Source organism: Rattus norvegicus, chromosome 4 (genome assembly GCF_036323735.1).
Source record: "Rattus norvegicus strain BN/NHsdMcwi chromosome 4, GRCr8, whole genome shotgun sequence".
NCBI lineage: Eukaryota > Metazoa > Chordata > Mammalia > Rodentia > Muridae > Rattus > Rattus norvegicus.
The window spans coordinates 157359072-157386604 of NC_086022.1; the positions used below are offsets into that span (position 1 = coordinate 157359072).

Below are 27533 nucleotides of genomic sequence, written 5' to 3' on the forward strand. Positions count from 1 at the left end.
ACTAACAGCAACCGCTAGCATAAGATCTTCTGTGGAAGAAGCAGATAGGATACAAGAATAGAGAGAAACAAGCAAAACTGGCACACTAGTAAACAGGGCCTTTGGTAGAAATTTTACTACACTGGACTTAGCTGGAAAATTAATCTCAGAACTTAATTAACATGACAATCATCTAAAAAATTCTCTTTTCTTTTTACCCAAAAACTAAAGAGTGGCAACAAGAAATACGATTCACATATAGCAGCTATTGCATCTAACTGAAAATTAAACAGAAAGTATTTTAAACTATTTTTTTTTTCTCAAATTAATGTCAGGTGTCATTTCAGAGCAGAAGGCTCAGCAAAAAGAAAAAAAATTAATACCACATAAATTTCATCTAGGAGAGCCACATGTGATACCCATACCACTAATTTAAGCCCTCAAGGGTAGAAAAAGGAGATCAGACATTTGGAGCCAATCTGGGCTGCAATAGTCCACCTTATAAGCAGGGAAGATGAAAACCTGCCACAAGTTTGATCAAGGCGGTCTTCCTTACCCTCTCTACCCTACCGGGTCAGCTGACACAAGAGCTTGACCCAAGTATGTCAATTTTGAAAACAAGGAACCTTGCTATCAAATGGGGTGGCTTTGAGATGAACAGGAAGTCTGAAGTCAAAACCACAGTCAGTAAAACTAAGAGATAGCAGGGAAAATAGAATACTGGCAGCCCAAGGACAGAGCCCCACATGCCTAACTTGGGTTGAGCCAACCAACTCCACTTTAGTATAGCGGTATAGTTTGGTAATTAGGTATATGCTGAGGAAATTTTTCCAAAGAAAAAGAACTTTAAAAACATTTTTAATAAAGAGAAAAGTTCTGTGAAAGAAGCAGTTTTCACCTCCCTACAAAAAGGCTGGCATTTAGTACACCATACAGGGCTGAAGAGCTGGTTCAGCAGTGATGAGCACTTGCTGCTCTGGAGGAAGACCCAGGTTTAATTTCCAGCACCCACATGAAGGCTCAAAATCTTCCCAGGGGATCCAACGCACTCTTCTGACATCCAGACACCAGGCATATTATACCTGGTGTACATATGCATGCAAACAAAACACCCATGCACATAAATGCCTAGATATTTAGAGGTATATTGATAGATGAAAGATCCTTGCCAAGGAATTGTCCTGCTAAAAATCAAGGTGACTTTTACCATATGAATTAACCTAGTTAAGAAGATGTCTCACAAGAATGCGAAGAAGCACATCTTTTTGGGTAATTCCAGAGCCTGTGAGGCTAACCAGCATCTACCTAGCCATGTGGACTAATCATCACAGTTCATGATGCTTGATCCCAAATTTTGGTTACCTAGCAGACTTTTTTGGTTATTGTATATATTTACATTTCAAATGTTATCCCCCTTTCCAAATGAAAGAAGGTGCTGGGTGGGAGAGGCACATGCCTTTACTTCCAGTGTTTGAGAGGAAGAGGAGTGAGTTCCAGAGCAGCCAGGGCTACACAGACAAACAAAGCCTGTCTTAGGTGTTAAAAAAATAAAGAAAGAAAGAAAGAAGCCGCCGCTGCAGCCGCCAAAGGCTACCAGCAGATTTGTTTAATTACATTTATTTAGTTTGTGGGACATGTCTTTCTCGTTTCATAGCTGACTGGCTACTAATTGTTGGCATGAACCTCCATGCACGTTCTGAGGCATGAGCATACGACACTCATCCATCTGATAAGCCCTCTTAATAATGCTGCAGATATTATGTAGAGGGAAATGAGAACCACATGGAGAATCCCGGTAAAGGGACTTTTCTTATTTATTTAGTTTTGCTTTTTTAAAGAGACTCTCTATGTAGCCCTTGAACTCAGATCTGCTCTCCCATCCATGATACCATTAGGAACTCTCAGAGCTCCTTGTCCTCCATGAACAGACTTGCAGTGCTCATGATAAGGCTATTGAGTCACCTGTCCTCCTGACTCTAGAAACAAACTCGCTACGAGGAGAGCATTTGTGATAGTCTTACCCAGATTTCCTTGCTCGACTGTCAGCACCACCTCGTCCATCACTACAGCCCTAAAGTCCAATTCCTCTTCACAGCATTTGGCCTTCAGAGCTCTTAGGATCTCTTTCTGTGGGTAGTCTTCTTGGATGCGACGATCTGTCAAGAACCACAGCTTACCAGACACGGAGCTACACATCTCGGTCTGCTTGTTCTTCCTTCCAAGGACTAGCTGATGCAAACTTTTATCTAGAAGGGAAAGAAAATACACATGAGATTGATGAAGTCATCTAGATTTTTGATTTCACAGATAAATTTTGTAGTTTTATGCAAAATAAACACACAAGTGGAGAAGACTATTTCCAGATAATCTGACTACTTAGAGGTTAGGCACCAGACAGAGGATCAGGAACTCAATGTCATACTTGGCTGCATAGAGAAGCTAAGGCCAGCCTCAGCAACCCTATTTCAAACAAATGCCTTCTCTTTTCTTACCACCACTAAAAATATGAACATCTCAGAAAATAAGATTTCTCCACTTTCCCCTGGGGAAGCTAGCAATACAGCAGGTCACACAGCACTATCCTTCAGTACAATTTCCCTGTATTATTATTATTATTATTATTATTATTATTATTATTATTATTATTATTATTATTATATAATTCTGTCTAGGTATATACCTAATCTGATTGCCTATTTCTATTTTTACTGTTTCATCCTTCCCTTAAAATTCCAACTCTTGTAGGCTGTAAAGACACGCTGGCACACAACCATCCATAACTCCAGTTCTACTGAACACCCTCCAATGACTTAGTGTCACGCGTAGACAACTGGCAAGCACATACTGCAAGAGTGGACATGCAAGACACTCATACACTTAATAAACCTAAAAAAATTTAATGATAATGCAAAATCTAATTCCCAGGTGAGCATGGTTGTGCACACCTTTAATCCCAGTACTCAGGAGGCAAAGACATGTGGACCTCACAGGGTCAGTTCAGGACAGCAAGAGCTACAGAGGGAAACCCTGTCTTGGAAAAAAATTTCACTTCATTTCCTAGTAATGAAATGGATTGTATAAAATCATTGACGATATTCTACTTCCCCATAACTAGATAACCCATTAAGTTTGTAATTTTATCTGTAGTTTTACTTCCTCTTGCTTTTTTACATTCTCAGTAATAAAAAACTTGTATTCCTACATAAGCAAAACCCTGCATCTTAGGTAGTCACTCAAAAAAGAAAGAGAAAAGACCTTGATAAAGAACCAAAAGAGCTCTACATGATGCCAGCACACACTCATGCCCATCACTGTGCACCACTATTGAGGGCCAGCACTCTTACTCTGACTCTTGTGTTTTGTTTGTGTCCCTTCTTTAAATGGAACATTGAAACATCTTACTAGAGTGCAAAAACTGAGAATCTTTCCAGAGTGCCATGTCTCTGATTCTGAATCAGTTGAAAATTGATATTGCTAAGACAATAAAATCAGTCTTGAAAAGCAATAATTTATCACTCTTAGTTTGATAATAAAGAGGGGAAATTTTTTTTTTTTTAGATAACCAGAGTTTGAGGGCCAGCCCGCTCTACAAAATGAGACCTTGTCTCTCCTACTCCAAAAAAAAATAAATTAATAATAATAATAATAATAATAATAATAATAATAATACAACCCTAAAAACCTTCCAGAACAGTCCCTTATCCACAGTATCCTGGATATGAGGGAGGGCTAGCTCCCCAAACATATTCACATCCCTCACTCCCATCCAGAGTATACCAAAAGTTTACTTAACCACATAACCTGCACATATTCTCTTGCATACTTGAAATTATCTCTAGATCAAATACAGTGCAAATGAGAAGTAAATGCCTGCACTGTTCAAAGAGCAGGAAGGAAGCCTATACACGGTCGGTACAAACACCCTTAGGTGAAGCCACTGATGCAGAGCACGTCAGCAGAAGGAATTATGACTGATGGCATGGAATTCAACCCAGAACCGGGTCAAGATTAGAAGGAAGCAAAAGCAAGGCAGATCAGCAGCTTCCTGAGCAGCAAGACAGAAACAGTCCCTCAATGAAGCCTTCCCCACTTTCCCAAATATCACCTGAGGAGGTCTTTTCCACAGACCCACACGGTAAACCAACAGCATATGCCCTCAGTATTTTGGCTTGCCAAGCCTACCACTGAAGTATCTACTGATTCTAATAATCTCATATCAGAACCATTTCTTTCGCAAGGTAAACAGTGGTTTTAAGCCAGAGGTTATTCTCTGCTACTACAGTAATGACTAAGAAGGCTAAGAAGAATTTAGGCTAAGAAGAAATCCAGCCAACACCACCATATCATCCCCAATTTTGGAAAATTATAAACTACACAGTGATTGTGTAGTTTAAGATACTTAAATTTCACTAGAAGACAATAGGAGGTAATAGAAATACAAAAATGTTTTATTTTCCCTATAATGGGATATCCTATAGAGCCTACAAGATACAAACTCATGCTCCCTTTTCCTTGAACAGAAAAGTTTGTTATGTGTGGTGCTTTGTTTTGAGACAAGGTCTTACTACGCATAGTCCAAACCTCCTGCCTCAACTTTCCTCAACAAGCATGTCACTGTATCTAGTCAAACCTTTTTTACTACAAAGCTTTTCTTGGTATATAAGGTTTTTACTTAACCAGAGTTGTGGAAAACTTAGAAAGCAAACCTGCACTGTCTTCATCTTCCATGGAAGGGACAAATGTTTCTTCTGAGGGGTAAATGCTACACTCTCCTCCCTGTGGACAATCACAGAAGTGTGTACCCAATCAGGCACTTTTGCCAGGCAGATGGCAAAAGAACTCACTAGGAAGTCATGATCACACACACATGAAAAGGTCTCGCTCAGAAGGTAAAGCTACAAAGGAAAGACGAGACAAGCTTCCCTTGAGGAATCACTGACTAACATTCCAAAACCATGTCAGTAGCTGGTCTTACTTGGTTCTTGGACCTCATCTTTTAATGGGTGACTAACATTACTGCATGTTAAGACTTTGCTTATGAGTGACAGCTGATGCCCTAGCAATCCTAGTAAAATGTTTTGTCAATAAAAACTTTTTCAGGTTACCTATAAATAAAATATTAAAATTCTTGTGAGTGCTTTTCCAAATGAAGTCTCTAGATAGCAGGTATTGAATGAAGGTGTTGAACCTTAGAAGCAGTCTCAGCACAGGTAGAGGGGCAAACCTTAGTTGCTGGCATCACCAGGAAGCTGCATGCTCAGCTCTGACCAGAACAGTAGGTGCTTATCTGTGGACACATTCCTGGACAGTTACACAGCTAGAAACGGTCAGTGCCTCATTTCTAAGTCCTATAGCTCATTCTTGGGTCCTAGGCAATTAGGGTCAAAGGCCTATTTCTGCCTTCGATGCTCAAGACTCTGATGCTGTGCACATAAACTATTTGGAAGATTTACTATCTTACCTTTACCTTTACCTGCTAAAGCCATCTCACTGACCAATATTTACTATCTTAAAAGAACAGAGTCTCGGGCTGGAGAGATGGCTCAGCGGTTAAGAGCACCAACTGCTCTTCCCGAGGTCCTGAGTTCAATTCCCAGCAACCACATGGTGGCTCACAACCATCTGTAATGGGGTTGGGTGTGTCTGAAGACAGCTACAGTGTACTTATATACATTAAGTAAATAAATAAATCTTTAAAAAAAAAAAAAAAAAAAAAGAACAGAGTCTCCCCTGCAAAATGAAATGGCTACTTTTCCTACAGGTTATAAAGTAAACAGAATGTTGGCAAATGTCTGCAGAAGCACTGTAGTGTCACTACCCCACCCCAGCCCCCTTTTAACAGTATCTCACTAAATAGACCAGGCTAGCCTGCAATTAGCAATCTTTCCATCTCTTATCTCCAAAATACTGTGATTATGAATGTGCAGCACCATCGTCTGCTCATTTCCTCTCGTGCTGTGAAGATAGGTCAAGTAATTCCCATCCCTCTATTTCTTCCAAAGTATCAAGGAAAAGTGTATAAATATTGAATTATATAAATTTTAGCGAGAAGTAGGTTTTGATTGAATGTGTATGAGTGTCTGCATGTTTGTTATGTGCGCCAGGTTCATATCTGGTGCCTCTGGAGGCTAAGAAAATGAAATGAAATTATAGTTGTGAGCTACCATGTGGGTGCTGGAAACCAAACCTGGGTCGTCTCAGGAATAACAGCAAGTGCTCTCAAGTTCTTCTAATCATAGGAAGGTTATTGTTTTCAGTATTTAAGACGGCCCAGATCATTTTTAAAAGAATAAATCTCAGTATGTAGCTCACACTGGACAACCCTGCTCCCACACCCACTGCTAGTGCTGGGAATACAGGCAAATGCTGACTTTTCTCAAATTTCTAATTCTCATATTACATTAAGGCTAAAAACAGTTATTCTTTTCACCTTTAAATAATTTCAAAAGCTTAAGCATTCTAGTTTCTATTTCCAATTTTCTTAATAAAAAATATTCTCAAAATTCAAATCCTTAAACTTCATGAACTTTTCAATGAGTTATAACTATTTACTGCAGAATGATGCCAGTTTTCAAAAAAGCATAACATCAAAAAATAAAACAAACAAACAAAAAAAAAGGATGACATGTTCTCCTTTCCCTCTGAGTACGTGGTTAAAGGGTTAAAAAAAATAGCAAGGAGGGAGGAGTGGCAGTCTATTGATATGGAACAGGATTTGTATCTGTTGAGAGTAGGCACTCCTGTAAGTGTCTTTTGTCCCTCATAGCTCTCCTGTTCATAAACCTCACATTTTCAATCTAAACCCATTTACTACCTAGAAATGCTATTTTCACCCAGATTTCAGCTAATTTTGAAACATGGACCTTAGTATCTCATTCCAGTTATAAGCTCATCATTGAATTTCAAATTTCATTGAAATGAAGTTATTGGCTTCCCTAACTAAATGCCATCCTATAATTTCTCAATTCACATCTGCTTTAGCACCTATATCCCCCACCCATCATGTACATTAAACTTTTTAGATAAGCTTACCGAGATTACAACGTAGATCTGTTGGATTATATAGCTGGTCTATATGTTCGAGGTATTTCAGAGAAGTGATTAACAGCTATAATCTACTGATTTTTAAAGATTATGTGGAAAAGCCTCCAATCATCTGAAGACCTTGCTAAAATACAAACCTCTGTCTGCCAAGACTCAGGTCTCACAGGAAAACTCACAAAATTCCCAACACACCTTCAGCCTGCTTAGTGTGCTCAAAGGCAGCAATTTAGCCATTTTGACAGACCTGGATTTATTAATCTCACAATTATGTAACTCATTCATTCATACATATATATGTATATACATATGTAAATCAGTTGTGACATTCAATTCAGAAACCTTTTGCTTTATCTTACCTTTCTTTACTACTTCTGCAAAGGCACACATTAATTAATTCCTTTTCTGTATTATCTGAATCTCACTGGTCTCTTCAATCACCATGCACTCAGAATACTATAATACTTCCCTCTGTACCACCTCACTGCCAGTCTCTTCTCTCATACTTCCTGCTACTTGAAAAAATCTACACTTAGACCTAGCTGCTTAGTATACTCTAGGCTGAAATGTTTTAACGAAGCTGTTCATCCTGACTCTTCTCTAATATACTATTATGCCTGTACTCTAGCACTAGCATACTATAGGATGGGGAGTACGCTTCGTCATTTATTGGGAGCAGCAGCGCGCGAACACAGGTTAGAGGACAAATCAGTTCAGTTCTCCCCACCGTGTGGGTTCTAAGGATCAAACAGAGGTTGCTAGGCTTGGTAGAAAGCACCTTTACCTGCTAATCTAGCATGCCAACCACGTATTTTACTATTGTTTGTTTTTTGAAACAAGTTCATGCCATGTAAACCTGACTGGCCTGAACCCTGCTCTGTAAACCTGGCTGGGATTAAAAGGCATGTGGCACCATACCAGGCTCCTACACTTGTTATATAAATCAGATGGTCTAACATTAGATGCTTTGCAGAAGTTCTTTCGTATACTTAACCCTCTGTGTCTACAAGTTCTAGCTAGTGAATCTAGTGATTCAGTCCTCAGTTGAGAGGACTGAGGTCATTTAAAAAAATATATATCCAGGGCTGGTGACACAGCTCAGCAGCCATATGTCCAGCAGGTTCAAGCTCCTATAGCCAGGCTCTTCCAGTACTCTAATAATTCCTAAGTCTTATGTTAGTAGGCTTAAATTAGAACACATAGCACAAACAGGATTATATGGAAATATAATATAGTATAGCAAAGTAATAAAGTATAGCAAAGGAAACATTCACAATAGAGACCGCCTTACAGAATGGAAGAAAATCTTTGTCAGTTACACCTCAGATGATGATTGATATCTAGACTGTAAGAACTGCTGAAGGTGGGCATGAGGGGAGGGGCACGAGAGATTGGACTGCATGATGTGAAATTCACAAAGAACCAATACAATTAAAAAAGAGACAGAGACAGCTCAGCACGCACTGTTCTTGCAGAGGTCATAGGTTCAGTCCCCACTGCTCACTTGGTTGCTAATAACCATTCATAATACAAGTTCCAGAGGTTCTGATGCCCTCCAGCCTCTGCCAGAACCCAGATACATATGGTCTAATATATATACAGACACTCATATATACATACAATAAAAATAACTTTACAAACAATAAATGAACCAATAGGAGACCCTGTCTCAAACAAAGGGGAGAAGAAAGGGGAACTGAGGACAATTCTAAAAAAAATAAAAAATAAAAAAACAACACCAATATATTGTGAGCCACCAGGAAATGCAAATTAAAACTACTTTGATTCTGTCTCCTCAGGCAGAATGTTTATCAAGAAACAATAAATGATGCCGATGAGGCAAAAAGAGAAATGGTTATATGTAAGAAGAACACTAACAGGTACAGCAACTGCTGAAATTAGTATGGAGGTTTTCAAACGCAAATAAGCAACAAGAAAAAAGCACTGTCCAACGTGACCTAGCTGTGCCATCGCTGGTGCGCACCGAGACTCAACTCCTAGGAGGGGTCTGCATACCCATGCTTTTAACTGCACTACTCACAAGAGCCAACAAACTCGTCTGCATGGAACAGATAATGAAATGTGATAGCTATACAAATATATACACACACAATGGAATTTTACTCAGCTTTAAAAAAAATGGCACTTGGAAAGTTGGAAATTAGAATGTTATAAATATAAACCATGTTTTCTCTTATATGCAGATCCTGGGTTTTAATTTTTACATGTGTGCACATGTATATACTATAGTTATACTATACTATAGGAGAGGGCAATAAATTTGAGATTGGAGGAGGCACAAAGCAGGGGAAGGGAGTAGAAGGTGACAAGTGGGCTTAATTCTGCATAAAGTGTCTTGAGGGGCTGCAGAGTCACTGGCTCAGTTGGTAAGAGCACTCACTGCTCTATCAGAGGACATGGATTCAATTCCCAGCACCCCATGGCAGCTCACAACTGTCTAACTCTAGTTCAGGAGGTTCTGGTACCCTCACACATGCAGGTAAAGCATCAATGCACAAACAACAACAACAACAAGATATTTTTTAAAAATTTTTTTTACAACAAGATATTTTAAACACCATATGAAGCCCATTACTTTGACTGCTTGTTTTTTTCCTCATAATTGTACTTATGTAGGGTGTGTAAGTACATGCACTGTGTGGGCTCATGTGGATGTCAGAGGACAACTTTTAAAAGCAGGATCTCCAGGAGGGAGGGGAAAGCTGTGATCAGGATGTAAAGTAAATAAATAACTTAACTGAAAAGCTGGCCTTTCTTTCTTCCGGGTAAGACCCAGGGGTTGAACTCAGGCTGTCCTGCTTGGTAGCAAGCACCTTTTACTAACTCCAGCCTATAATGCTAATCTAAAAAACTAACAGAAAAAATTTAAACTAGAGATGTAGCTCTGGGTTCAAACTCTCTCTACACATAAACCAGGTGCTTATCTGTAGCCAGGGCTCAGGATGTGGAAATCTCAATTCTAGATTATCCTCCGGCTACATGAAGACCCTATGTGAAAAGTCAGTAAGTGGGGGCTGCCTAGGGAGACAGCTCTGTGGTTAAGGTGTTTGCTTTGCAAGCACAAGTATCTGAGTTGAGATCCCTAGTACCATATAAAAGCTTGGTATAGCAGTCTATAAACCCGGTACTAGCAGGAACTGAGATGGGCAGATACTGGACAGCTCGCCTAGCTACTTGGAAGAGAGATCCCAGCATCATACACACACACACACACACACACACACACACACACACATACACACATACATACACACACACACACACACACGTACACATACACACACACACACATACACACATACATACATACACACACACACACACCAAACAAAAACAAACAAAAAAAACCCAGAAGGAAGAAATCCAGACTTCATACACATATACAGACCAGCACAGACAGATAAGCCATACAGCACACAGTGTTTGTGTTATGTTGGTTTTTTTTTCCACATGGAAAGGTTTAATGAGAGGAGAGGAGAGGAGAGGAGACTCCAGCCATGAGCACATGGAGGGAAGGGGGGAGGGAATGGGGAGAGAAGGGACAGAGGGGAAGAGGGGAGGAGGGAAGAGCAGGGAGCAAGAGCTTGTGTTATGTTTTAAGTGACTATTATAAAAAGAGTTCCTTATGCCGGTGTAGTAGCAAGTCTATACCTTCAATCCTTCAAGGCCAGCAGAACTACACAGCAATTCTCAGGACAGCCTGGGCTACAATAGTAAACACTCAAATCAAAAACCAGAATACAAAACAAAACCAAATTAGGCCAGAAACAGCTCAGAAGGAAAAATGCAGCACAAGCCCAAGTCTGACAACCTGAATTTAATCCCCAACCAGAGCTTGATCCCAGGAACCCTGAAAGTAAAAACTGAAGGTTGTCCTATCTCCCACACTCATACTACAGGCAGCAGCAGCATCGAAGACCAAGGATGCCTCTAGCACCTGATCTGACTGCCTCCCCTTCCCATTTCAGGCTTGGTACATGATAATTAGATGCATTTGAATTTAGCAGGTTCTGTGGATGAACCTTAGCTAAGCGAACACCATATAACTTACCCATCTCCAGCTCTAAGGAATGCTTCTGTACACACTATTTCAACTCACCCATCACAACAGTATAATACCACACAGACTAAGAAACTTCATTAAGAGAGCTGATTACAGGGCCTGGGTTACATGTCCAGCACACAATGAAAAGACTCCCCTCCCCATCAAAAATAAGTTAGCAGCAGAGCCTACATCTCCAGAGTCTGTCCTAATCATACTAGGTGCTTAGTAATTTACTTGATAACAGAACTTACCTTTTACATTTTAGATTTAGTCAAATCTGTTTATGAAAGTTTTTACCCCTCATTCAACAGATCCTAATGTCTACAAATCCTTTCAACCCCGAGAAAATACAATTTAGAATTCACATAAAATTAGACTGATCATATATCACAGACATAACTTTGGGTATGGATTTCCAATGGTCAAGTATTTTCATTGTGCCTACATATGCTCACTTATAGGATCACTGCTTCTGTGTCCTGAGAGACGAGAATCAACCTCTTAGGCAGACAGAATAGTTGACAAGGGCTTCAGCAGTGACAGGAATCATCACCACTGTCCCTGATATTCATAAGTAGACTTCACAAAGAGACCACATTTTCATGTCCATCCATTCATGAACTTATCCTACACAAATACCTCTTCTCATGACACTAAAAAAGGTATTTATCTTATTTTATGTGACCATTTTCCTACCCAAATCCAACATGGACCCTCTATCAAAAGACTTAAAAAGAAGTTTTACCATCAGTCTTTATAAAAACTACACAAGGCAACTAAGATCTGGCAAAGGCAATACACAGACGAGTGCTTGTTCTTTATGTAGGTAAAAGGTTGAAAAAGCTTTCACTTGTGGTTCATAAAACACTTTCCAGACATCATCTCATTTAAGCTATGTATGATACAGATGATAAAGAAGGGCATGTATTGTTACAAGAAGCTATCCAAGATGCTACAATAAAGCCAGGAATAAAGGTTTTCTGGTTTCAGCATTTTTTTGCAAATCCTCCTTTCATTTCCCAGCCACTATTTGTCCCTAATCTTCCCTTACACTCCCCCTCCTTGAAAACCAGATTTCTCTTCACATTTTACTACATACAAAGCTTCTATCAATGAAAATTTGGATAAGTAAACTCATTTGGGTTTTTATACCAAATACAATGCTAGTTTACAATATAATCAACAAAACCATTCATGTGACATTTTCATCTGACAGGTTATTTAGCAGACAGGCTGGATAAATGATCTAAAGGGTCAGACTGCCTAGTAAACAAAAGGATATATATATATATATATACACACACACACACACACACACACACACACACACACACACACACACTGTAGGCTTTCTGGAAGCTAGATATAGTCCTACTTTTTTGGCTGAACATTTTGGATGAATGAGTTGAAGTAGTACTGCAACTCTACAAGTCATCCTAGCACAGTGTCTCTAGCCCTCTCTTCATCATGCACCCAGTTACGGGCTCTGTGACAGTGGTGCAGCAGCACTGAACGAGGAGAGGTCAACCTAACAAAGCACAGCTGTGCTAAGGCTTGACCCTTGACAACTGTGTAAAGCCAGGGTCCAGGAGCCTCTAGAAAAGTACATCTAAACCTTTTGGGGGGTCAAAAGTCCCTTTCACAGGGGTCACCTAAGACCACTAGAAACCAGATGTTTACATTCTAATAACAGTAGCAAAATTACAGTTATGAAGTAGCAACAAAAATAAATTTTGTGGTTGGGGTTACCAAAATAAAGTATTAAAGGATTAAAATAAAGGTTTGCAGCTAGAGAAAAGTTGAGAACCAGTACTCTAGGACCAGAAATATACTGGGCTGGAGAGATGGCTCAGTGGTTAAGAACATTAACTGCTCTTCCAGAGGTCCTAGGTTCAATTCCCAGCAACCACATGGTAGCTCACAACCATCTGTAAAGGATGTAATGCTCTCTTCTGGTGTGTCTGAAGACAGCAATAGTGTACTCACATACATAAAATAAATAAAAAAATATATATACGGATACAATAATATCTAGAAATTCTTGTTACAGGCTACTGTAACTTTCCTGTTTTACACTACCCATGTTCAACAGTTTTAGAAACTTATTATTCCCTTGACCATTTGTGCTACAAGTCAGCAAGAAATGATTATCAAGTGTTTGTGTATACAACTTTCTCTTGTTATTTTATTTTGTATAGCATCTGAGCATTCCTATATTCAAACAAAAAATACTACTAAACTTTGGCATGGTGGCTCACACCATTAATCCCAGTGCTTGGGAGTGCAGGGAAATCAGGTTTGAGACTAGCCTGGTCTACATAGTGAATTCCAGGACACCCAGAGCTATGTAGAAATCCTGTCTCAAAAAAGTAAATCAAAAACAAAATTCTAGGGGCTGGGGATTTAGCTCAGTGGTAGAGCGCTTACCTAGGAAGTGCAAGGCCCTGGGTTCGGTCCCCAGATCCGAAAAAAAGAACCAAAAAAAAAAAAAAAAAAAAAAAAAAAAACAACAAAAAAAACAAAAAACAAAAAACAAAATTCTACTAGAATAGAAAATTCTACTAGAATAGAAAAGTCCTAGAAGTCCAGAAAGAGCAAACTGTTGTATCCCCAAAATAAATCATATCACCAAATAAACCAAAAATAAGAAACTTTAAGTGGACAGAATAAAGAATTCAATTAATTAATTCATATTAGCATGTCAATATCTAAGCTATAATGTACCTGAAGATATCAAACTAAAGACAGAGCTAGACACAGTGCTAGCACATAAAAAGACAAAAACAACGGGGTTGGGGATTTAGCTCAGTGGTAGAGTGCTTGCCTAGCAAGCACAAGGCCCTGGGTTCGGTCCCCAGATCCGAAGGGGGAAAAAAAAAAAAAAGACAAAAAGATAAAAACAAACCCTCACTGAGTAGACCAGCAAAAGGGCTTGCCATCTGATGACCTACCTTCTATCCCTGCAACCCAGGATGGAATGTCCTCCAAAAGTTGTTCTTAGACCTGCAGCCCATGCATAAACACATACCCATAAGTAAAATACATCACTTTTAAATGCCATAAGTAAGAGTTTGGACACCACTTACGGGAAATGCAAGCCAAAACCATATTGAAGCATTGAGTGACAGCACACCTGGATTCCCATTGAAAGGAGAAGAATGAGTTAGGCCAGGTTAGGCTACAAAGACCCTGACTATCAAATGACACATGAATAAGTTGGCGTGTGTGTCTGTGTCTGTCTGTGTGTGTGTGTGTGTGTGCATGTGCATGTATACACAAAAAATTATTCAGCCCTTTTCTGTTTTGTTTTTCAAGACAGGGTTTTTCTGTGTAGCCCTGGCCGACCTGGAACTTACTCTATGGACCAGGATGGCATCAAACTGAGATCTGCCTGGCTCTGCATCCTGAGATTAAAGGTGTGTGCCACTGACACTGCCAATACCACCAATACCACCACCACTAGCAGCCTAAAATGTTTGTTCATTTTTAAAAAGAAATTAAATTTGGGGGCTCAGTCTAGTTGCAGGTGATGTGACACCCTCTTCTGGCATCACACATGTAGTACACATACATACATGTAGGTAAGACACTCATAGTCATATAAAAATTGTCTTTAGAAAAATGGAACTTTGATAAATGCTACAAGTTAAATGAACACTGAGGACATGTTAAATCAAGTATGACAATGACAGAAAAACAAGGCATGGTTTTACTTGTATAAGGTACCTATACTAGTCAAAATCATGAGATAGAATATAGAATGGTAATTATCATAGGGCTAAATTATAAGATTGTCAAATGAAGGGCTGAGGATTTAGCTCAGTGGTAGAGCGCTTACCTAGGAAGCGCAAGGCCCTGGGTTCGGTCCCCAGCTCCGAAAAAAAAGAACCCCCCCCCAAAAAAAAAAAAAAGATTGTCAAATGAATAGAAGTTCAGTTTTGCAGGTAAGATCTTGAAAATGGATATTTAAGTTAGTGGAAATAGTAGTGTTTATTGTAATACATGAAAATTAGAAAAAAAAATAAAAGCCATAAGTGAACTGCAAGTTTTTACACACTTTCAATACTAATCAGAAAAATAATACTCTTTACTTAAACTGTATGAAGCTTTAGTTATTAAATTACCAGTCTTTGGTCTATCTACAAGCCAACTTTAAATGAACTCTAAAATCAAACCAAATATTCTGTTACAAGGTATCTCTACAAGATGGCACAAAGTTTCACAAAAAGTTTCTGAGGTGCAAAGCACAGTGTAGCTCAAAGTTCCTCACGTTTAAGTTAAAATGCCAAACCTGCCCAAATTTCCTTTCCAGACATTACTGCCTTTGGTAAAGGAATTTAAAAGCTGCTCTTTTACTGAAGCCTAACAAGTTAGAGAATTACTAATACTGTTGAGGGGAATTTACCTAAGATAAAATACAAAAACGGAAATACTACCCAAAATGGAGGGCAAAGTAGTAAAAGACAAGTGACCTGGCAATAATTATGTGTTTGCTTCAGACTTAAGTATTAAGAGCATTCATTAACCAGTCAAGTAGTATCAGAAGGGGGTTAAAGGTACAGAAGCATTTAGGTGATGAGTGTACTTTTTAATTTTTTTGTCATAACTCATGACATACTGACACTTTGTGGGAGAAAGGGTATAAAATTAATCTGGCACATAAGGTTGTTTACCAGCTTATCAACTGAGTTTTTATAATATCATGAGAATTTGATACTTTACAGACATAGCTGGGAAATGTGGCAGACTAAAAGTACTATGATCAGCTGGGTCGTGATTGATGACAGAGGCAGGCTGATCTCTGAGATCTCTTGAGTTTGAGGCCAGCCTGGTTCTAAAGAGTGAGTTCCAGGATAGCCAGGACTACAGAGAAACCCTGCCTCAAAACAAAACAAAACAAAAAACAAACAAAAACCTCTAGTGCTGTGATCAATGAAACCAGACTGCAAACTCTGAAGACAGAACCACATCTGTTTTACTCTCTGCTGTTATCCCCAGTGGGTGACACAAAGTATAGTATGTATTAGACTGGCAAGTTAAGGGTTAAGATTAAGAGCTGGCTATGTGTTGTGGTGCTGGAGAGCTCAGCAGCTTAGAGTGCTTGCTGCTCTTAACAAGAGTTTGGTTCCCAGAGCTCATGTAGGAAGTGGCTTAGAACCACCTGTAACTCCAGTTCCAGTTCTGACATCCCCCACACATGCTACACACACACACACACACACACACACACACACACACACACACACACACACATCCCAGATAAAATGGAAAAATGTTGAGTTAGCTGTGTCTAATACTAATACTAATACTAATACCAGACAAATGTATATCCCATAAAATTCAAACGTAACTTAACCATCTTTGATGATTACTCTTCATTGTCAATTTGGATTTATCTCTTGTTGGAAATGCATCTCAGTGTACCTGTACCTATGAGAAAGTTTCCTTAGAGGTTCCCCTGAAGAGGTAAGAACTACCCTGAATACAGGCAGAATATGGGAATAGATTTGAATAAAAAGGACAAAGCCAGCTAAACACCAGCATTCATCTCATAGTGCTTCCTGACCACACATATGACCCACCCATCCCCCCCACCCCACCCCCACACACAATGTCCCCTTCTCTCCCCACCATGAGGGACTAGAGCAGTGGTTCAACCTATGGGCTGTGATCACTTTAGGACTTGCAACAGATATCTGCATTGCAATTCATAACAGTAGCAAAACCTTAGTTATGAAGTACCAACAAAATTATTTTATCGGGGGAGGGGGGGTGTGACCACAACGTGAGGAACCGTATTACCAGCTCCACTGTTGGGAAGGTGAGAACCACTGCCCTAGAACTAATAAGCCCAATTAAATCCTTCCCTTACCTTGCTGCATATCAGGTAATTGCTCACCTCAACAAAAAAAGGTAGTTATATACTGCGAGTGTTCATTCCTTATTTTTCCAATTTTTCTTAATGAAGGGGAATGGCAGTGATAGTCTGAATAACACACACAGAGCTCCCAGCTTTGGCACTGGGAGGGTGGAGAGAGCAGCTGGCGACACACTTTTTTTTTTATTCCAGGCAGAATTCAAGTGCAGCCTGGTCCACTTAGTGAGTTTGAAGCCAGGGTTGTCTAGTGTCAGCCTGATGTCACTATCAATTATCACCTCTCTGATCCTGAAATAGTTTTAACAGTTAAAATTGGAAGAACAAAAACAGAACTTTAGTAAAAGGGAGGGGACACATGGAGGTTCCCACACACTCCAGCCTCAGAAGGAGTAGGGGTAATGAGACTGTAGCTTTTGTGTCTAAGGCAATCTGGAGACGAGGAAAATACTGGAAAACACTAAAAAACAGCCTGGCATTTCTATGTCACTATGAAAGTCCTTTCTCCAAATCTAAACTGCACAATACATATACATATAGCACATGGATCTAAAATACATAAGTATAGATATTTTCGGAGGTTCCATATTATTTCTCAATATTCTTAATATGACAATCAAGAAGATTCCAAGTAAGTGAAGACAGTTTCTCTAAATCAGTACTTAACCTTACTCAGCTTCTCTTGGAACACAGCTGTACTGTGCATGATAGCGCAGCTAACATTTTCTCCCTCACGGTTTAAAAAACATGACTAACTTCTTGGATTACAGAATATGGTGAATTTACCTGCCATAAGTCTCCCTAGGAATCCATTATTAAGGAGAAGGTGCTCATAGAGACTTACAATAAACCCATCCTCTTTATGTTTGCTTTTTCTCCCTTGTCACATAGTCATTATTTTTTCCTCCACCCACTTATCTCTCAGTTAACAAGGCTATGCCTGGAGTAAAGCTACTCCTGCTTCTCTGAGTGAAGAACCTGTTCCTTGCCCTCAGTCCCTGCCTCAACGTTCAGGGCCTGCCTCGATGGGGGAAGGGGGAGATAACTTTGTATTGTCATTCTAACCCCCATGCAACCACTGAAGTATCCAATAGGGACTAAAAAAAAAAAAAAATGTTCCCATAAAACTGTCCAGTATAAACTAACAGAACCCAGACGGTAGCTGGTGGTCAATGGGCAACAGGCTAAATTTAGGTTGGGCACCATGCTCCTTAGGCGATGTGGTAAGAAAGGGGACCAAGGCAATGGCTCTTGACTGGGTAGAGGACTAGCTCTTCACCTCCTAGCTGTTTTGTCAGACTCAGACAAACACATGGACTCCCCAATACATGGACTCCCCAACACTTGGACTCCAGTACCTAAAGGGACTTCCAGCAAACAGAAGGAAAAACGAGATGGAAAGTTTGCCAAACTAACACTAAGAAGCAATGACACAAGGAAAGACCAACAATGGTTTGGGTTACAACTCCAATCTCCATGACTGAAATTTCCTTGTTTTCTTCCAAGTAGCTTAAAAAAATATATTGTCAGCTGTTTTAAAACAGAAATAACCACCAAAGTACCCATTATGAAGAAGAGACTTAAATGGCATTTAAATCTGCATGGACATGGATACCATTAACGATTTAAAATGTCCACAAAGAAAACAAAACAAAAAACCCTCCATACTCAACTGATACTTTCCACGTAGATTTGAAACTTAACCCAACTTCAGAGACATTGGGAAAACTGTAGTTAATTGTTGGGAAAATAAAGTAACATTGAAAGAATTTACATTCAAGGTACACACAGCTTGGTTAGTATAAAAACCTCATTGATTAACACTCTCTATTCATGAATACAATCCCTTACAGAGTACAGGGATTACAAACCTGGGATGAGAAACATTAAATTAATAGGACTGAAGTTGTTCTCTATCTGGATGTGGGGGGGGGGTCTACTTTAGTCAAACATTCAATTATTTGGTGACCTCCTTCCTTCTTGTTCCAAAGGTTGTTAAAGAAAAAAATTTAAATAGCCGATCGCTACTCTAAGTTTTACTCCTTGGGAGGCACGTAGTAACCTCTGGGTGAGGCTCACATCATCCTCCAGCCTCGGTCACATCAAATTCTTCAGAGGAAACAAGGACAGTGGCGACAACCACACCCCTGAGGACAGTCGAGCAGCCCGCAGGTTTTACTCTAAGCAGCGTTCCCAGGCTTACCACACCCCCTCGGCGACACGGGAAAGCAGACTAATTTCACGCCGCGATCGCCGCCTCACGCCCCCTCCCGCACGCAGCGGACTCTCCTCAGCTTCCGCTGACTGTGGTACCAAGCGACCACCGGCCTCAGGCGCCCGCCCCCGCGCAGCGCCGCGTCCGCTCCCGCCGCCGAGCTCCGCTCCAGGTCCCCGGCCGAAGCCTCCGGCTCGAGGGCGCGCCCCCGGCCCAAGCCCCCGCCGTCGCCGCCGCCAGGGGCGGCCTGCTGCTCACCTGGCCGCCGGCTCCTCCCTCGCCTGCCCGGCCCGGCCGCCGCCTAGGAGCAAGCGCGGGCCGCGGGAAGTCCGCTGAGGAGGGGGAGGGGGCGGGATGCCGGGAGCCGCCTCCTTTCTCCTCGCCGCCGGCTCCCGCAGCCAGGCCGCGCTTCCTCACCCACTCGCCCACTTTCTCACGGCCTCGCGGTCGGCCGGCCTCTCCCTTTCCCCCCCTCCCCCCCACGCCCGCACTCCCGTTCCTACACACTCGCTCACGCCCGGCCGCCGCTCGCTCCCTCACTCGCCTGTCGCCCGACCGCGCGCGCGCGCGATCCCGCTCACACCACACACACAGCGCACGACGCCGGCGAGGCCGCCCCGCGTCCCCCAGACCGAGGCGCCGCGCGCCCCCCGCCCGAGCCGAGGACCCGCGCGGCCCCGCCCCCAAGCGCCGCACGCGCGGGCGGGGGGCGGCGGGGGGCGGGGCGGCGGGGGGCGGGGCGGCGAGGCGAGCGCGCTCGACCGACTGACACCTGCGAGGGGACCTCCCCGCTGCCGGAGGGGAGCCACGGGGCGCGCGCTCGCGAGGGGAGGCACGCGGGCGCTCCAAGGACGCGCCTAGCCACCCGCCCCCAAACCGTCCTCTCGGAGCCAGGAAAACGGGTCCGGGGCGAGGTTTGTTCCGCTCCGCACCGCGAGAGTAGGCCCTGCCGTTGTGCGCCCTCCCGCCAGCGCAGCCCCTCCTTGGGCTGCGGCCGGCCGTGACCGCTTTGATGACCGCCGACACCCCCACGCGAGATCTGGCCAGGGGACTCGCGCCGCCCGCAGTGGGGCTAGCGGCCCTCCCTCCCTGGCGTCCTGGCTCACCAGAAGGCAGAGATTTGGGGACAAAGATGATGGTAACTAATAGTCCCGATCCGCGAACGCACCGAAGACAATGCCTCTCTGTATGGAAAGGCGCGTTAACTGCTCCTTGGCTGAGCTTGGTACGCTAAGGGAGGCTGAGGCAGGAGGATCACAGGCGACCCTGCGCCACAAAAGAAAATAAGCGACATAATAAATTCTATGGGTTGGGCAGGTTCAAAGAGAGACAAGGAAGCCAGAGCCAGCCGGGCGAGTTGATGTCAGAATAAACATCGTATTTAGGAGCATTTCCTACATCCTGAAACCTAATAAATCGTCCAAAGAAGAGGCTAAATAAACGTTTGACCACACTCCACTACGTAAGTCCCTTTTCTACACCGTGAATGAAACCAAGAGTAGGGAGTGACGTTTCTTTACGTTAAAAATTCATTCCTAAATAAATTAAGTCAGAGATCCCAGATATGAGCTTCAATCCAAGCACTCTATACCCTGTTGTCAAGTCACTTCAGCCAACTTTTTTTTTTTTCCGGAGCTGGGGACCGAACCCAGGACCTTGCGCTTGCTAGCCAAGTGGGCTCTACCACTGAGCTAAATCCCCAACCCCAGCCAACAACTTCTTACCAAGCTTCTTAATCATGGGGAGAGGGAGAAGGGAGAATGGACACAGCTGCTGATTTCAGATACTGAGCCCCGAAGACCAGCAGCACAGGTGGTTCTCAGCCTGTGGGTCACCACCCTTTCATAGAGGTCACCTCAGACCATGGAAAAAGACAATTCATAACAATAGCAAAATTACAGTTATGAAGTAACAGTTGGGGGTCACCCCAATATCGGGAACTGTATTAAAGGGTCACACAGCATTAGGAAGGTTGAAAACCACTGGTCTAGAGGGTGGGTGAAATTGCTCCGAGGATAAGGCTCCTGTACACCTCCTGTACAGCCAGAAGACCACGTCCCACAAGTGTGATCTAGCCTAGCTCTTTCTCCCCCACGTGTGTATACAGAGATTCTATAAATTTTCAGAGCTGTACTATAACCTAGGGTGGGCTGCTGGAGACACACTGCTAACATTTGGATGGCCGTCCCCGCTAACTGTGTGACCTTCTGAAGAAAATTCACTTCCCTGGTCATTTTAAAAAGGAGTTAGCTGTTGTACTAGTCAGGGTTCTCTAGAGTTATAGAATTTATAAATGTATATATTAAGGGAATTCATCGTGATGACTTACAGTCTGTAGTCTTAACTAACCCAACAGTAGGCAGCTGTGGAGGGGAAGTAGTCACTCAGTCCCACGAGGCTAGCTGATCTTCTGTAGAAGGTTCCAACAGATGTGCTGGCAAGAAGGAATCTTCCTCCTTCCAATATCCTTAAGTAGGCCCCCAGCAGAAGATGTGGCCCAGATTAAGGCATGTACCACCACCCCTGGATCTGTCCCATGCTGATCTCCTTGCCTCAGTCTCCTGGGATTAAAACCGTGAACTACCTTGCCTTTGCTTAAACTTTTCATGGCCAGTATCTCAGGATCTCTCTGCCAAGATCCAGGTCAGACACATGTGTCTTCCAGCCTCACGGTCTGGATCATAGGTGTGCCCTCCATTTCTGGATTGTCGTTCATTCCAGCTATAGTTAAGTTGGCAACCAGGAATAGCCACCACACCTCCTTAATTTAGAATTGTCATAAGGAGCTAGGAAGCACAGCAGTCCCTCAATATCCATGGTAACTGGACCTTGGGATATTCAAGGGATATTCAAGTTGCATATATTTAAAGTGACAGGTAATGTTTGCATAGAACCCACACACTTCCTAAACCATCTCTAGAGGATGTCATACTGAATTCAACAAATATGCAAACGACGAGTAAACACCAGAAAATGCTTCCGATAGTTTTTAATCTGCAGTCGGTTAAGTCCATAGCCCTGCCTGACCCAGAGCACCTGCGAATTATGAGTGGCTATGCTCTCTTTGATATGTCACTGAGAGCAACCTAAGCTAACCTTTGTGAAGAAGGTTTGATACTCTTCACAAAGCACACATTTGGAGAAGCCAATGTGAAGTATGAGATGCTGCCTTAAGAAACAGGGAGGCAGCTACTCTGATAGCCCCCTGGGACACTTGATCCCAACTACACACATGCCACATATGGATTCACATGCACACACTTCCTAATGCACACACACACACACACACACACACAGAGAGAGAGAGAGAGAGAGAGAGAGAGAGAGAGAGAGAGAGAGAGAGAGTTTGGCAGAGAAGAGCTGCACAGCTCATTCTTTCCATTGTAACAGAATCCGACTGATAACCGTAAGGTAACTGTAGACCTTCCAGAAAAAGTAGGTTGTGCAGTAAAGCTGCAGGCATACTATCAACTCGATGACCACTTGCAGTTTTAAAGTGCTACCTATCGTCCACCACATCACCCTGCAATAATCTGAAAGCTTACAATATTGGTTTTAACGCATGCTAACGGAAGGGACAAAAAGGTGTTCTAAAAATACAAAGCCAACAGGCAGCCTTTTGATGCCTAGTGTTAATGGGCTTATCGTTGAAGAGAACCAAGGCACACCTTAGGGACCTGGAAAAGACAGCAAAATAAAGCTGAGACCATCCCCGAGCCTAGTTCTAAGAGAATGCCAGGATTCTGGTCTAAATCCTTTGAAACTTTTCCTTAGTGATATCTGAACAGCAAAATATATTATTTTATGTTCATGGGGGTTAGCAACAGTCCGCTCTCAAACTGGATTCCTAGAGCTTCTTCGTGGAATTTTAGAGATCACCCTGACTCAGGTTTATCTAAGGATATGGCTCATTTTAAACCGTGGATAATGCTACATGAACACATCACCATTTAACTTTTTTTTAAATGACATAATGGTACTAAAATCTCCAAATCTCCCATCTGCAAACCCAGAACGGCCATATGCAGAGGCTTGCTTCATGGTTGGTATATTTAGACAGTTCTCATCTCAGATCTCCTTTAAAATATACCTCATTATAAGTATTTTGGCTTGGCTTAATGATATCCCCACTGTTTGTTTTTTTTAACCATTATTTTATTTTAACGATTACTTTATTTTCATGGTTTGCCTACATGTATGCTACCTGAGTCCCAGCGGGATTACAGATGGTTGTGAGCCAAAGTGTGGGTGCTGGGAATTGAACTCAGGTTCTTGAGAGGAACAGCCAGTGCTATGAGAGCAATGGTCACCAGCCTTTTAGCTGGTGAATTAACATTGCTCTGAAGGTTGTAGAGTAAGCTGAATCCCCTGGAAATTCATACTACGCAGGTGACACTACCCCCTTGGAATGAGATAAATCTTATTTGACACCCCAGCCTTACTTACTAGCTGTCTGGGACTGTTGTATAACCTCCTTAAACCTTGTTTTTTCATCAATAAAGATCTTATTAGTGCTGCTTTATTATGAGGGCTAATGAAGTTACCCAAACTTAATACATTCTAACGTAACTCATAGTAAGAACTCGATAAATATTGGCCAGTATTTAAGTTGATACCAAAATAGTAGAGTAGCAATCAAAGAGAAATGGGTTAAATATAAATAATTATATTTGAATGTTTGCCCTGGGCTATGAAGCCATTAGTTAAGTTTGGAAGTGCTTGGTTAAAGGAAAGATGAACTTTGAGTACACCTCAAAAATTACTACCCTGCATCTCTCTGATTACCTCTTCATTACCAAATAAGATTTATCTGCCCAGACCCAACCAACTCTTACTACTCTTTCCTTGTTTTTAGCTTTTTCTTTGAGTGGCCTAGGCTGACCTGGACTTCATGATCCTCTTGCCTCAGACTCCAGAGTCCTGAGATTACAGGGGTGCCTCAAAACACTGGGCTCCTAAGTCTGGCTGTGTGTGTGTGTGTGTGTGTGTGTGTGTGTGTGTGTGTGTGTGTGTGTAGCCTAGGCTGGCTTCAAACTCCCTCTGAAGAGTAAGGCTCAAGGGCATGGACCACCACACCCACCCAGATACTGGTAACTCCAAGTTCTACTAGTCTGCATTGTGTATATTGATATGAACGGTATGGTACACACGTACACACACACACACACACACACACACACACACACACACACACCAATCCACACACTGATGTACAATAAGTTTGTAGGTTCTTTTTTCTTCTTTCTAGCTTGTAAAACAAGGGAAAAAAAATTTAAATGCCCCGTAGGCACCATCTGTTGCAAATCTTCTTCTGAGGTTCAGGACAAGGAAACACAAGCTGGGATTTGATTAAAAATGAAGGGCTCAAAATAGCAAGGAGAGATGCAAAGTCGCGTACATTCTCTAGGGTGGTTACCAGCACCTAAGTGTTTTCTCTATGGCACAGCTAACTGTGAAAGGCACGTGGCTAGCGAAAAAGTGCTGAGTGCCTTAAGTCAGAACCTCCATTGGCAAACAAGGAGTTGCTGAATCCCCTTCTCTCTGACTTCCTCTGCCAGAGTCAGCCGGCTAGAACCAGCCAGGCAGACTTTGCAGTTAGCATAGCTAAACACTGGTCAAGCCTTGCCCCGCCCACACCCCGCCTTCTTTCCCTTTTCAGCACATTAAACTGTGCACCTCTTTCTATCTATGCTAATGTTCAGAGCCTACACAAAGGGAGGTGGGTCGGGAAAGGAAGGAGAGCTCCCCGAGTCGCAGAATCACCGAACGAATAAAGTTGAAAAAAATGGAAATCTTAGTGGAGTGATCTCCCCTCCCTTTCTTTAATCGCATCTGACTGTGAGATGCTTCCCAACCCTCCCCCACCCCCGCCCCAAGAGGAATCAGCTGGGATACTTGCTTAAAATGCCGGTTGTGTGTGGTCCCTACCTCAGACCTGAATCTGCGGCATCTCTAAAGCTTCTAAAACTATTCCCAATTCTGCATGTTTTTTTAAATAACCACGCCAGGTGATTAATATGCATAGGAAAGTTGCTAAAGAGATCGAGGTAACCATTTGCAAAATGCTATTTTGCAAAAGCACTCAAAATTTACTGGAGCCTTCCGCAACCTCAGAAGGTTGAGTCAATATTGCTAGCCCCTCCCGCAGGAGAAAGGTGAGCCGATGAGATTAAATCACTGGTGAATAATTTCCTCTTCTCCTGACTGCTGGTGCTCATCCGGGGTATTTTCTAGTATATCAATTTTGGGAAACTTAAGGGAAAAATGGGGTCCAGAAATTTGAAAAGGCCACATTCTGTCTCCTAGTAAGAGGTAAAGCCAAAATGGGGGGGGGGGTGCCTCACTTGGTGGGAGAAAACATGGCTGACTGGCTAGACAATTCAGCAATGGACACAGAAATGATTACATGCAAACCACACACCAGCTAGCAGATCTGTCCCTCATCCACTTCACCAGCAGCAGGCAATGGTGATGATCATACGCAGATTGATCAAGCATCCTATACAGACTGGCGATACCACAATTGTGCTAGTCTACTTCACTTGAGTGAGTGTGTGTGTGTGTGTGTGTGTGTGTGTGTGTGTGTGTAGAGTATGAGGGAAACACTGCTGTCTGAAGTTCCTGTCCCTGTCTTTCATTCTGTCCAAATCCTTCCTTCCTCTTTTTTTTTTTTTTTTTTTTGAGAGGGAGAGAGGGTCTCACCATGTAGATCTGCCTGCCTCTGCCTCCCAAGGATATAGGGATTGAGGTGAGCCCAAATCCTCACTACTGCCTAGTTCCATTTTAAATATCACTTCTACTTCCTTAGCTTCAGAAAAAAATCATCGCGCTATTTTCACCTCCCCTTTCCCATCAACTCCAGAATCCATTGACTACCTCTTTGCTTCTCTTCTTTCAGTGGAGTTTTCTCCTTAATAGGCAAATGCAAAGCCAGACAGTGAGGTAGAGGGAAAAGAAGAAAAAAAAAACGGGGCTTGGGGAGAGTTCAAGGTCATCCTCCCAGTTCAAGGTCACCCTCCCTGGCCTACTGACTTTGAGGCTAATCTAAACTACCAGACACCCTGTGTCAAACAACAAACTAAGCAAATGTGTGTTAAATGGAGGAAAACTAACCAGGATTAGCCACTGAAATACACATCAGGACTCGGGAATCCCAGGTTCAAGGCTCAGTGTTTAAGAGCACTGGCTGTTGGTCCAGAAATTGTCTATAGGTCCATTTTGAGAGGCTCTTCCGGAGGGTGTCAGGTACACTGTGGTACACAAGCATTCACGCAAAATAAAAATAAATCTTAAAGAAAAAAATCAAGGGAGGGGAGTGGAGGGCTATCTCAGTTGGTGTGGGACTCACCTTGCATACAGGAAATATGGAAAGAGTGGCCAATGCCCCCATCTGTCAGTACTCTGGACGGAGAGGCTGTTAGCAGGGTCATCTTAAGTTGGTTTGAAGCTAGTCTGAGACACATACATGAGTCTGTCTCCAAAAGCCAAGAAATCAGGGTGGAAATGGTGGGATTACTAGGACACCTCTGTCTCAAACATTTCTAAGCAGCTGGGCACACAGGTTAGACACCGGCTCACTTAGTAGTGAGTGCGGACAAGAGGACCACATAAAGGCATAGTTATCCTTGTCCCCAGTGTCACAATAAGCCTATTTATGGACATGGAATCTTCTAAGAATTTTTAGATATACATTAAGCCCTTTTAGGTCTCAACAACCCTACTGGGTTTGAGCATCTACTCTTTTGCAAATAAACAATTTAAGGCCCAGAGATGCTTTGTATCTTGTCTAAGTAGCCTTTACCATCATCAATCCAAAGTTGAGTTGTGTTGTTGAGCATAATGGCATAAACATGTGAAAAATAGTTGTATACGTTCAAATTTTCCACAAGAGAAGAGAATCCATTAGCTAAGTATCACCTGTAACAATTCAGCAAAAATTAACGCGTGCACGATTCTTCAGACCTGTACAGGTTCTGATGAAGGAAACTTAAATCCATTTAAGTCAAAATGGGATTTGCTTGTGTTTATCATTACGGCTTTTGCTCTTCAGATACGAAACGTAAAATTTTTTTCCAGAGCCCGTAAAATATTTCAAGGTGACAGGGGACCCGCTGACATGTGGGGAATAGAAGGGGTTAAGCAGAAAATCCAGTTCAGTAGAAAACCCAGGATTTAGTGTCTAACAGACTGGCTGAAAGTAGGTCAGTGCCCTTGACAGTCACAGCTGGTGAAGAATGATGTCACGGGGTACATGGGGGGAAGGGTGGAATTTAAGGTGGGGAAGTGAAGGCGCTCGGCACCGGCACGGGAGACCTGAGACCTCCCATAGGAGGGGAGGTGCAGGACGGCTTTAAGTC

The 27533-nt window shown here is 42.3% G+C and overlaps 1 protein-coding gene across 19 annotated transcripts in view; it reads right to left on the reverse strand.

The window, feature by feature from the left end:
* Window positions 1–27533, reverse strand: part of Rimklb (ribosomal modification protein rimK-like family member B) — a 60021-nt gene that overhangs the window by 22122 nt on the left and 10366 nt on the right. For 5 of the 19 annotated variants that reach the window (XM_063286342.1, XM_063286347.1, XM_006237316.5 and 2 more), the window contains exons 1-2: window positions 19721–19853; window positions 2001–2225 (exon numbers count right to left, since the gene is read on the reverse strand). In XM_063286342.1, coding sequence (XP_063142412.1) covers window positions 2001–2175 — 175 coding nt within the window. In that variant the 5' untranslated portion in view covers window positions 2176–2225; window positions 19721–19853. Of the gene's footprint in view, window positions 1–2000; window positions 2226–16985; window positions 19359–19434; window positions 19657–19683; window positions 19854–20282; window positions 20630–27533 lie in introns of those variants that run through there. The other 14 variants (XM_063286343.1, XM_063286346.1, XM_342749.10 and 11 more) reach the window with 9 other exon arrangements.